We start from the raw sequence: 12,081 nt of genomic DNA, 5'->3' as shown, positions 1-12,081 counted from the left end.
ATGGGCCAGGGGCATGGGCAGGACACCCCACCCCCACAGCTCTAGCTGCAAGCCAGGGGTCCTCCTGGGGCCTCCCTCAGCTACATGGGATCTCCATGTTGGCACTGCCCTCTCCTAGGGATTTTCCACTGCTCTCTGCCCAGGGTCCAGCACTGACCGCCCCCCACCCCAAGACCAACTTCTAGATAATTCAGGTGGTCTATAGGCCTCTTGAAAACCTGCTTACACCTTCCTGGCACTCAAGGCTGAAGGTCACACTCTGTAGCTGTCCATTTTGTCACCCTTGTGTCCTACCCTGGGGTTTTATCCTTTGCTCTTTTTCTCCTAACTCTGTCTAGCGGAGAAGCTTCACAAAGCCAGTAGGAGGTATGGCAAGAGAAGGAAGCTGGGAGAGAAAGCTCTGGCAGCCCTGCTATGGGTCAGCACAGAGGAGTTCTGTTGTCCTGGGGACCCACTTCCCCCGGAACCTGAGTGTCTCCCTGAACTTGTGGGAACTAAACTCTGTAGGTGCCTTGAGAGACCAAATCAACAGGGTTGGTGCTGTGTTTTAGGGTTTGACTGGAGCCTGCACTTCCGATGGGAGCAGCTCCCCCCAAAGCAGAAGGCTCAACGCCTGGACCCCACTGAGCCCATCAGGTGAGTAAGAAGGGGCAGCGCAGGGTGGGGTGGGCAGGTTTAGCACCACTTGGTCTTTCCTGATATCCCACTGTACACAGAGGGGTCCATATTTGATACCCAAAGGGCAGGAATGAAGAGAACCCTCTGCTAGGCCATCTCTACTTCTGCCCTTATTTTGTGAGACTTTTGTCTCCAGGAAACTTCCATTTAAGGGAATGGGTTCTGGTGACCTGTGCTGAGGAGTGGGTGCTGAGCTTCGTTCACCCTCACACAGGCCATGATGGCCTCATGCTTCCTGCTTAACTCGAGGATCCAGGATGCCCCCTTAGGGCCAAGGGCCCCCATGTCTTGGCTGTCCACACTCATGGCAGGAAGGCTGAGTGGCTGCAGGCACTAGAAGTGGAGACTGACATCAAGACGTGGCTCCTGCCGCGTGTTAATGAGCACATCTGTCCTATTCTTGGTGAGAGAGCACTGTGGTGTGAACTCTAGGCCACTTATGCCATACTGTGGAGGGCTCTGTCCTGCTCTACTTTCTCCTCAGGGTCCCATTGTGACCCACAATGCACCCTGGCAAACTTTCTCCCTGGTGCTCAGTGCTCACACCCTGAGGGTGTGGCATAGAACAGAGCATAGTGATCCATCCCCATGGTCCACTCCTCAGAGGCCTGTGGTCTCTGAGTCAAGCGTGTATGGCCTTGAGGGCCTGCCTGAGACTGGGTGGTAAATGCACCTCAGGCCTCTTGGGACCCTCCAAGCTAAAATAAGTCTGCCCTTGGGTCAGGCAGCAGGAAGATAACTGTTTAGAGAACCCTAGAGAAGGCCATGGGATGGGGATTTCTGTGCCCAGGGACTTAGGGACACCTGGCATTATCCAAGGGCATCTGTGTCTCTGATGCCTGTCACAGTAACTGTTTGAACATCTTTATTGGATTGACATAAGTCAAACCGAGGACTGAAAGGGCTGCAGAAAGCTGAACAGAGTGCTCCAGGCAGATGGGTAGTGACTCCGAGCTCTCCTCTTCCTCCACCTTCAGTATCCGGAGTGACGCCAAGAGAGAAATGAGAGCCAGGTGGCACTCTGGACACTGGGAGATGCTTCTCACCAGGCTGAGCACTGAGCAGGCACATCAGCCTCTCAGCTCCTCATCCGTCCTGTGTGAAGGGGGGTGGTCATGGGAAGTGCCTGTCTAGACACCTCAGAGCAGTGGACCAAGTCCAGGAGGAAGCTGGTGCCGCAGCCTGGGTTTTCCCATCTCCCTCTCGCCAGAGGGCTTCTCAGGGTGGTTCTCCTCCTGTGGGATGCCTCTGCTCATCAGACAGGAAGTGTCTCCTGGGAGTAGGCCACTTCTCAGGGAGCAGCAGCCTGTGCCATATCAAAGGTACACCTGGGCTTCCATCTGTTCCCTATCAATTACTTGTTTCATATTGGACTTTCCCTTTACCCTGGGACCCACTGAATGGGGGACAGGACCATGAAGGCTTACAACCTACACCGGCCGTTTGATCTAACAAACATATCCGAATTCTCTTGGGGTTGCTTGCTTGGATTCTGCTACTCTTGCCTGCCTTCTTATTCAATCCCTTTCCTTTCCAAGGACCTACTGTGACATGTGCCTCAGCAATCAAGAGCCAGGAGATTTGGGGTGGGACTCCCTAAAAAGAAAAGAAAAAATGCGGGTATATGAGTTTGGTATGGCTGTAGTAACAAGTCCCACGGATTGGGTGCAGAAATTTATTGTCTCTGGTTCTGGAGACCAGAAGTCTAAAATTGAAGTGGGAGCAGGGTTTGTGCCTTTTGAGGGCTATGTCTCTCTGTGTCTCCACCATGTCTTGTTTTTGTGCATTTTATAAGGACCCCAGTGACATTGGATTAGAGCCCACTCTACTGATCCTATTTTAACTTAATTACCTGTAAGGACCTCCCTCTGAAAACAAAGCATATCTCAGGTACTGGGAGTTAGGACCCCAACATATGTTTCTGGGAAGAGGGAGACAAAATTAATTTAATAAAGGAGTAAGGATGGGCCGGGGGTGGTGGCGCACGCCTGTAATCCTAGCAGCTTGGGAGGCGGAGGCAAGAAGGACTGCAAGTTCAAAGACAGCCTCAGCATCGGTGAGGCACTAAATAACTCAGTGAGACCCCGTCTCTAAATAAAATACAAAACAGCTGAGGATGTGGCTCAGTGGTCAAGTGCTCCTGAGTTCAATCCCGGTACTAAATAAATAAATAAATAAATGGAAAATAAGGGAGTGAGCTGGGTTTCAGGAAATGGATGTGCTGCTAACAGGTGCTGCCCCAACCCTTCTCTGCCTGGTCAGTGATCGCTGCCCCTGCTCCCAATAATGGAGCCCCAGCAAAGAGCCCCACTGGGCTGCATCTGAGGAAGAGGTTGGTGGGAGCTCTCTAGTCCCACAAGCAGCTGAGGTTCTGAGCAATCCTGGCCCCCATGGGAAGGGTGCTGGTAAACAAAGTTACTTGTCTGCAAGGAGAGATTTACAATCAGAGTGCAAAACTCTAGAGCAGGTTTTTGTTTTGGAAAACTGGACAAGGTGTTGACCATTCTGAAGAGGAACAGAAATGGGAAGCAAATGGCCTTGAGTTTTGGGTACCCAGGGCACAGAGTGTCTCCTCCTTTCCTGATCCCCCCTCTTTCCTTCCGAATACACAGGACTCCCATCATAGCTGGAGGGCTCTTCGTGATTGACAAAGGCTGGTTCAATTACCTGGGGAAATACGACATGGATATGGACATCTGGGGTGGGGAGAACTTTGGTGAGTTCCCACCCTGTGCATCCTTACCTATACCGTTCTCCATTGCATCCATCCTGAGAGCTGAGGAGGGGAGCTCTGGGTTCTTGGGCCTAGCGTGGAGCTGATCTGTCACACATGCTGGGATCAGAGCCTGGGAGAGGGTAAGCAAGTCACTCCTTGGGGGAAGGCTGGATGATGCACCAGAGCAGTGATTGTTGGAGGGCAGCCACAGGATGATGGGGGGGAAACATGCCAGGGAGACTCTTGGGGGGATGGTGAAGGGCAAAGGCCAGGAAGGCCACGGGGGAACACCAGGTCCCAGGGGCCAGACCCAGGCTCAAACTAGGAGCACTGAACTTGGGAATTTGGTGTTAGAAGAAGATTGAAGAGAGAATGAGGAATAGGAAAGCGAGTAACATTCCTTCACCTCTATTAACCTCCCTTGGCACCCTTGAGTATAACACGCAGCATTGTGTGAATGAAGAGGGTCTATCATAATTGACATGGAAACCCTGAGGGCATCTTGCCCTTATCTTTTAGTGGGAGAGGAAAGGGTGAGGAGAGGGGCTCATTACAGGGCCCCAAACCCTGCACACAGATGGCCCAGATCTGGTCACAGTGGTGTAGGGCTGAGGTTGGCAGCTACAGGAGAAGTAGCATGGTCAGAAAGCCCCATGCCATCTAGCTGATGACCCCAAGTGACCCTCATTTCCCTCCTGTATTAAAAGTATGACTTTGGGATAAGGATCCTATTTCTTGGGGTTGTGAAAACCCAGTGAGGTGAGTGTGTGAAAATCATGGCACCTGGTGGGCGTAACAAGTGTGTCTCCTTCCAGCAGTGACACTTTAGGGGATCCCCCGAATGTAAGCCACTCAAGGGCAGGGACCTGCTCTGTTTTGTTCATGGCCATCTCCAGCACTTAGTAAATGTGGCACTGGCCACTCAGGAGGCCCCTAGAAACTACTGAACAAACCAACCCTGGTAGAGGGGAGCATGTTCGGCACGGGCCCTTGGAGCAGTGTGCAGGCCGAGAGGGATCCTCAGGGCTCATCTTGGCCCTCCGCAGTAATCCCGGGCATTGTCCACTGCTACTGTTGTCTCCTCTTCCTGCCCCTGGAGTGTTTTACAGCTTTCTTCCTCAGTCACTAAGAGTTATTTCCTGGAAATTTATGGCTCCTGGCCTGACCCACAGCATCTGTTCTCCCAAACTGGGCAGCGGAGAAAAAAATCTATCAGAAAAGTTGGTCTCCTGCCAGACAAGGGCCAGGCTGGAAGCACAACAAACAAAACAGAAAACCCCAACACTGGCCAGCCATACGGAATTCCCCTGCGGGACCTGTCCTTGAAGGCCTCAGATAGTGCAATAGGATCATGGCTGTGTTGGTGTGGGGATCAGGGCTGGGTCAAGCTGCACCAACCCTCCCACCCCGACCCCCCACTGGGAACTTGGGGCCAGGTAGATCCCTTGGTGTTCTCAATGGGGCAGGGCTTTCTGTCTTACTAGGCAGAGTTGATGGTATGTCCTGATGCTTGACCTATCCCTTATTTAGTAATGAGTTCCAGCCTTTCTCCCCATAGGCAAATGCATCCTCCCTGGAATACTTTTGACGGACAGCCATTCTCTACTATCTGCTCCAATGCTGCTTGTAATGTGGCATTCACTGTTTCACAGTTCAGCACATTCTGTGTTGAGATTTGTGTGTGTGTGTGTAGAATTGTTAGAAAATTCGTTGAAGCCCGGCCTCCTCCCAGCTTGTCTGTTGGGGTTTGTTCTGCCCTCTTGAACCGCACTAGGTGAGCAGTCGCATTTGGATGTAGACAGCATGTTATTTTCAACGATGGCACATTCTGGTCCAACTTACTAGTACCTTTCCTTTATAGCAGCGTTAACACACATCTGCTCAAATCAAGAAGCAATCTCATCTAGCCGACTTCCGCATCATTTGGCATTAACAAGGACTGATTTGAATAAAGAAGTTGGGAAGGGGTCCTGGGGAGGTGTGGGAGAGACAGTTTAGCATCCATCACAAAAATTTTAAAGCACAGAAAAAGCTCTGCAGACAGCCATCGCAGGAGACTCTCTGTTTTCTCACACCTGAACATTCCATTATGCTATAGCCAGCTTATAGCACTTTGAAAGCCATTTCTGGATTTTTTTTAAAAAAAGCATTTCATGTGCCAGAAAATGCAGTGCTTTTTCAAGGGACAGCATAACACCTGCAGGTGGGGATTACAAGGCACCCGAGTATGCAAAAGTGGGAATTTGAAAGTGGGTCCATGTGATGATCAGGGATTGGGACAGGGTACATGAGCCATGCTTCAGTGACAAAAAAGAGATGCTGTGCAGAAGCAAAGGAGCTTGCCTGTCAGAGTAATGGGACCCTGGATCCCTGAATGAGGCAGAAGGGGCCACCTCACCCCACAAGTTCCCAAGTCCTCAAGATATATTTCCTTTGCAGCCCCTCACACCTATTCTCTTTTTTCTGTCCCCACCAATCCTCTCCCGGTGATGCTCCACCTCTGTCTCATGCCTGTCAAATCTGTCCTCCCTTGTTACTGCAAAAATGCTCTCTCTGAGATGCAAACTTCCTAGTCCTGGGGCCACAGTGACTCCCTCTGGTCCTAAAGAGGAAGCCCACACTCACTCCTCCCCTGGGGCCTTGCTTACCTCTCCAGCCTCTCCTCCCTCCAGCCTTGGGTCCAGAGGTACTGACAGAGCCTCCTGCCCATCTCAGAATATTCCCCAGACTGCACCTCCCTTCTTCACCAATTGCTGATACCCTGCAGAAGGCAGCTCTGGAGCAGCCTCCTCTGTGAGTGACATGGGTACCTTCCTCAGTCTCTCTCTTGCTCATCCCCTCCCTTACTCTGTATCCCTCAGCACCACTTCAGGGTGCTGAGCCTGCCACCCTGTCCTACGTCCTGCCAAGCCAGGAGCTCCTTAAAGGCAAGAACATGTATCCAACTCCCCATTCTTGAGACCCAGAACAGTAGGAACTGACCAATGTCTGTGCAAGAAGCAACAGACCCAATAAGGAAATTCAAGGAGGGAAGGGCAGTGTAGACACAGTCGCCCCTTGGTGACTGCAGGGGACTCCTTCCAGGACCACTCAACACAACGAAATCTGCAGATATCAAGTCCCTCGTATAAAATGGTATAGTATTTTCATATAACCTACACACACAGCACCCTGTGTGCTTTAAATCATCTCTCAATTACTTATAATTAATACGATGTAAGTGCTATGTAAATAATTGCTCTTTATGGTTTAGGGGATAATGACAAGGAAAAGGAGTTCAGACGTGTTCAGTACAGATTGCAATTCTTTTTTGAACATTTCAGTAAAAATAATAAACCACAGTTGGTTGAATTCATGGATGAGGAACCCCACCGATATGGAGGGCTGACTGGAATATATGAGGTGCCATTTAAAATGGGTCTCACTGCATAAACGGAGCCATGCTTAAGGGTCCCCTTAAAACATGAAAATAATAAGAGCAGGCAGGAGCAGTTTTCCTTAACAGGAAACAGAATTTCTGTGTCTTCTAGATATGTTTGTATGTGCTGGGTTCACATTATTTCACAGCCCAGAAATACATGAAGATATTGGCCTCAGCAACCTTGACCTTGCTCAATCACAAGCCGCCCTTGCCCCTCCCATCTCACTTTTCATAGGTTCCAAGCAGTCACTGGTGGAGGGTGGAGTGGCTGCAGGGGCCCTGGGAAGGCTAGGCCAGGTCCTACCCAACCCCCACAAACGCTCACACCCTCTGACCCTGGTGCCACCGTTCCCACCAAGTATTTCTAAAATAAGCTGAAGAGTTTTGATAATTATATCCACAGTTTAGGATGTGAGTAGGCTTTAGGGAAATGTGGCTTTTAAACTTTTTTTTTTCCCCAGAAGTTGATTTGCATTAAAATTGGATGCTTAAGCTCTCATTTGCATAACACAGGATCCATGTAATATATCTACTTACTTTGAGCTGCATCTTACTTTTAGCTTTTGGTTTTTAGAGATAAAGGGAATCTATTGCCCAATAAGAAGTGTGTGTGAGTGTGTGCATGAGTGTGAGTGTGTGTACACGCATGTGTGTGTGGGGGGGGGTACACATTTCCGAAAAAGGAGGCTTTGGCACACACAGGAAGGGAGAATATGGGATTCCTGAATTTAGAATGAGGGATTTCCAAAGCACAGCAGGCACAAAAGACAGAGCTGGAAAGAGAGAGAAGAGGTGGGGCCCAGAAAGGACTTGCCACCACCCACCAGCCCCAGAATATAGTCTGGAATACCAGGCTATTCTGGGCTTGGTGTGTGCGTGAGTATTTGTGGAAGAAGGGGGCTGTGGAATCAGACAAGAGTACGTTTGAATCCCTCCCATAGTCCTCACTAAGTTCCCTCATTTCCAAGTCTTTAAAAAGGAGACAATGATCCCCTGGGAGGGAGAACAGGCCCCCAAAGACATACACACCCTAATCCCTGGAACCTGGCAGGATGTTACCTTTCATGGCAAAAGGGTCTGCACATTGGATTAAAGTCACTAATAAGTGGCCTGAAGATAGGGACTTAGGCAGGTGGGTCCTGTCTCATCACAGGAGCCCATAAAAGCAGAGAAAAGTCTTAGGCTGGAAGCAGAACAGAAGTGACAGAAGTCAGAGATTTGGAGCTCAAGAGGCATTTGACCACCTCTGCCAGTTTAAAGAAGGAAGGGGCAACATGGAAGTGGCCCAGAGAGACCCCAGGCCATCCATCTGCAAGGAAAGGAGAACCCCTGTACTACAGTGCCAAGAACTAAGTTCCACAAACAACCTGAAAGAGCTTGAATGTGGACTCTCCTTCAGAGCCTCAGAAGGAAGCACAATCCTGCTGATGCCTTGATTTCAGCTGCGTAGACCCTGAGCAGAGGATCCATCTCAACCCACCCACCAACTTCTTGGTAATGCATTATTGGCAGTTCTAGAGAACTACCAGAGTCTCCATATCACAGGGCTGTTGTGAAGATGAGTAGGTAATGTCAGTGCCTCTGCTCCAGCAGGGTTGGCACTTTCCCTCCAGTCTGCATGGACATCTGTTAAAGGAGGCTGACATCCGCCCTGCTGGGATACTTTGTTCCTCCTACTGTCTCCTTTGGTCTCACCCTTTCTATGCTCCATGGCTCAAGGTTAAGGAAAGATCCTTATCTGGGAAGAGCACCCAAATCTGATTAAATCTCACTCCCCCCCGCCCAGCCCCAGATGGAGAGCAAGCTGCAGCATCTCACTTTGTTCCTTTTCTGGACTATTCTATGAAAGCCATGTGCCCAGGCACAATCCCACAAGACCATCCTTCACACTGCTCTTGAACTGCTCCATGTCTAATCAAGTCACATCAGAGAGGACACTGGTTGTTGGTTATCTATAGGAAGTATGGAAAGATAAAGGGTGTCATCTTGGTATTTGTAGTCATTTGGCCACTGGTGACCATGCGATGACTCATGGTTCATATCTGTCAAGAAGCAGGGACCTGGCTACAGACTTGATTTCCCCAGATGTGGGTGAAGTGCAGCTTTGCTCACAGATTCAAGGCTGTCTTTTTTGGGCCAATAAGATTAGTCAAGTCAATGTATTCATGAAGAATAAGAGTGTCTAAGCCCATTTTGTGCCACTATAATAGAATGCCATAGACTAGGGAATTATAAAGAACAGAAATTTATTTATTATAGTTCTGGAGACTGGGAACCGATCAAGTCAGGGCCTTCTTGCTACATAATCCTTTGGTGGAAAGCAGAAGGGCAAGAGGGCACACATAAGGTAATGCAGGGGTTTGGGGTATGCACTCACCTATTTCTCACGAACCCACTGCGGTGATAACTCACTCTCAAGATAACACCATTAAGACATTTAGGAGAGCAGAACCCTTGAAATCTTCTCACCTCTTGAAAGGTCCCACTCTTCCTCTGTGTTGCTTTGGTGATTCAGTTTCTAGTACATGAATTTCGGGGGAGACATTCCAACCATAGCACAGAACTTGCTTCCAGGCCCAGTAAGCCTTTAAAACTTAAAGATTACTGTTGCACAAATGTATGTGTGGACATAGGAATCACACTCGTCAGGCAAGTCTGTCTCTTTCTGCCCACCACTGTCCTCTCTACTCCCTTGGTCCTCAGTAGTCTTAAAATTGGCCAGAAATAGAATGGTGTACACACACATACACACACACACCACAATATAAGAGGCTCCATTTAAAACAAGGCTCATTGCATGAAGTGTTTCCCATGAGGAATGGTGCCCTTTGCCTTTGTTAGAAACCGAGCTAAGTTAGAACTTTGACCAGCACAGTGATCAGGGGCATATGAATAGCTGCGATTCGTTTTCCTGGGGAGAAAAAGCTGCTCATTCTCTCCCTAATCCCTGCCCATCACTCAGGGGCTCCACAGGTAGGTGTTGGTTCTGGTGAACAGAGAGGGCTCTAGGAGAGCTGGTAAAAAAAAAAAAAAAAAAAAAAAAAAAAAAAAAAAAAAAAAAAACAGCTGATGGATTGATGAGGGGATAGAAGGAGAGAGATGGGAATGGAGGGCAGGAGGGCAACTTACTTTCAAATATTAATTTGCATCTCAAAAGAAGTAGGACCATAACAGTGCCCCGGTGAGGATGCAATAATTACACATCTCTCTGCTTGGAATGCAAGCAGATCTGGGTCTGCATGATACTCATCACTGGGGAGATGATGCAGGCCCTAACTCTAAGAAGCCCCCTTAGAGTCCCTATGCAAAGTCTTTAGCTCTACTCTCCTTCTTCATTTAAGAAATGATGTCATTGCAAGAATACAGGCCTGGGGAACAAGGCTCTAACTGTACCTGGGAGGACCCACTGCCTCGACCTCAGTCCATGAAATTCTGTTGGTACTTTTCTCATAGCCCCCTGCAGAGGACTAGCAAGACTCCCAAAAGCTTCAGCAGAACTCTGCCAACATGGGGGCCTGGCTTGCCGAACCCAGGAGGATGCATATCCTTATCATGAAGTCAGTGGTTCAGATAAGGGCAGGGCAACTACATATCCTGGCTTTTAAATAATCCACACTGTAGTGCCGATAAATCATCGCACTAATCTGGAAACTCTAAACTGCATCCCCCAGATTGCCTCTCGACTCAGGTGGGAGCACAGCAATCCATGTCAGGCTCCTAAAACTTTAGTTACGACTCTATGGGGGGAGAAGATGGCGGCGAGGGGAGTGCATTACCCCCGTGTGCTGCTTCACTGTGTGGGAGTATGACAAGTCAGGACGGCTAAAGGATATCTTGTTAGGAATTTCCAGCAATAGTGGGGTGCGCCGGAACCTGGAGGAAGGATTTCCATCGCACAAGGATCGGCTACGGGGACTCAAACGTGAGAGGTTTGTCGCACGGAGGGTAAAACTGCTTATTCAGCAAATCGCCCCGCGGCTAGAGTCTGCAGCGCGCGCTGGGATAGAGACGCAGGGTTACAGCGCTGCAGTTTCTGCCAGACGCGCAAGCACCGCTGAATTCTGGGTTCGAGGCGGGGGAAGGAAGCGGTCCATCTCGGTTCTCCACACCGGTCAGACCACAGAGGAGGCCAGCAGCCACCATGTTGGTAAACTGACGTCACCACACCTGTTTTTGACTGACCGCAGCTCATTCAGCCATAGAACAGGTAATTTCAGGCTGCAATTCGCCTGCGGCTTGCAGACAGATTGCTAGGGTTCAGCTCCTGGGGGCTTCTTAAAATCTGATCTTATCGGAGTGAACACGGAGCGCGGGGCGGCCGAGTTCCGGCTCCCGGAACCGTCCCGGAACCGCCCTGGCTCAGGGCTGCGGAGCCCGCGGAGGCTGCTTCTTGGACCCTGCTACTATCAGAGCATACACCAAGCACTAAGAAGCCGAATTCCGGCTCCCGGAACTGAGCCCGCGGGGGCTGCTTCTTGGAACTTACACTTATAGGAGCTTACACCGAGCACGGAGCGGCCGAGTTCCGGCTCCCGGAACTTCCCTGGACCGGGGCTAGGAGCCCGCGGAAACTGTGTCTCGGTCCGGGTCCTGCTGAGGGCTGGTCAGGACTCACCCGTTGCTTGGGTTGCCCGGCAAGGGGAACGAAATGCTGCCATTCGCATAGGATACCAACATGGCAGAGATCTGATGTCAGCAGAAAGCGGTGGAGGAGAGATCTTCATCAATACCAGAGGTGACATAAGCAGTTGGTCTCCTGGTAAGGGGGGTGAGGCTCAGTCACCCGAGTCTCCTCAATTTGTCCTCGAGCCAGAGGGAAGGAGCCGGGCCGCCACCAGCCCCCGGAGCAGGCCCAGCGGCTCGCCAGCGTGGTGACCGCGTGACCCCAATTGGAGAGGGGGCGGAGCGGAGCCGCCACCCACACCCGCCAGGTGGGCAGACCCACGACCCAGTAGTACATGGGCGTGGTAGGAGGGGCAGGGCAGAGCCGCCGTTGGCGCTTGCAAGGTAAACAGACCTGTGACAGCCTGGCGGGTCAGGCCCAGTGGCCTGCCAGTGTGGTACACACGTCACCCCAACTGGAGTAGGGGCAGAGCAGATCCTTCTCCCACGCCCGGATCAGGCCCTGCCGGTGTGGTGGTCACGTGACCCCAATTGGAGTGGGGGCGGAGCGGAACCGCCACCCGTGCCCGCAGGGTGAGCAGACCAGTGATCAACCTGCAGATCAGGCCCAGGGGTCCGCAGGCGTGGTAGGAGGGGCAGGGCA

General features: G+C 50.7%; 1 protein-coding gene across 2 annotated transcripts in view; it reads left to right on the top strand.

Moving 5' to 3' along the window:
• The window catches only part of Galnt14 (polypeptide N-acetylgalactosaminyltransferase 14), a 222,781-nt gene that overhangs the window by 184,218 nt on the left and 26,482 nt on the right, over positions 1 to 12,081 (top strand). For both annotated transcript variants that reach the window (XM_046441580.2, XM_046441581.1), the window contains exons 8-9: positions 552 to 636; positions 3,291 to 3,394. In XM_046441580.2, the coding sequence (XP_046297536.1) occupies positions 552 to 636; positions 3,291 to 3,394 (189 nt within the window). The remainder of the gene's footprint in view (positions 1 to 551; positions 637 to 3,290; positions 3,395 to 12,081) is intronic.

The sequence above is a fragment of the Marmota monax genome, unplaced genomic scaffold (genome assembly GCF_021218885.2).
Source record: "Marmota monax isolate L192 unplaced genomic scaffold, Marmota_monax_Labrador192_F-V1.1 WCK01_AAM20220418_F8-fsc00010, whole genome shotgun sequence".
Taxonomy (NCBI): Eukaryota; Metazoa; Chordata; class Mammalia; order Rodentia; family Sciuridae; genus Marmota; species Marmota monax.
This window is presented reverse-complemented; position numbering and strand designations above follow the sequence as displayed.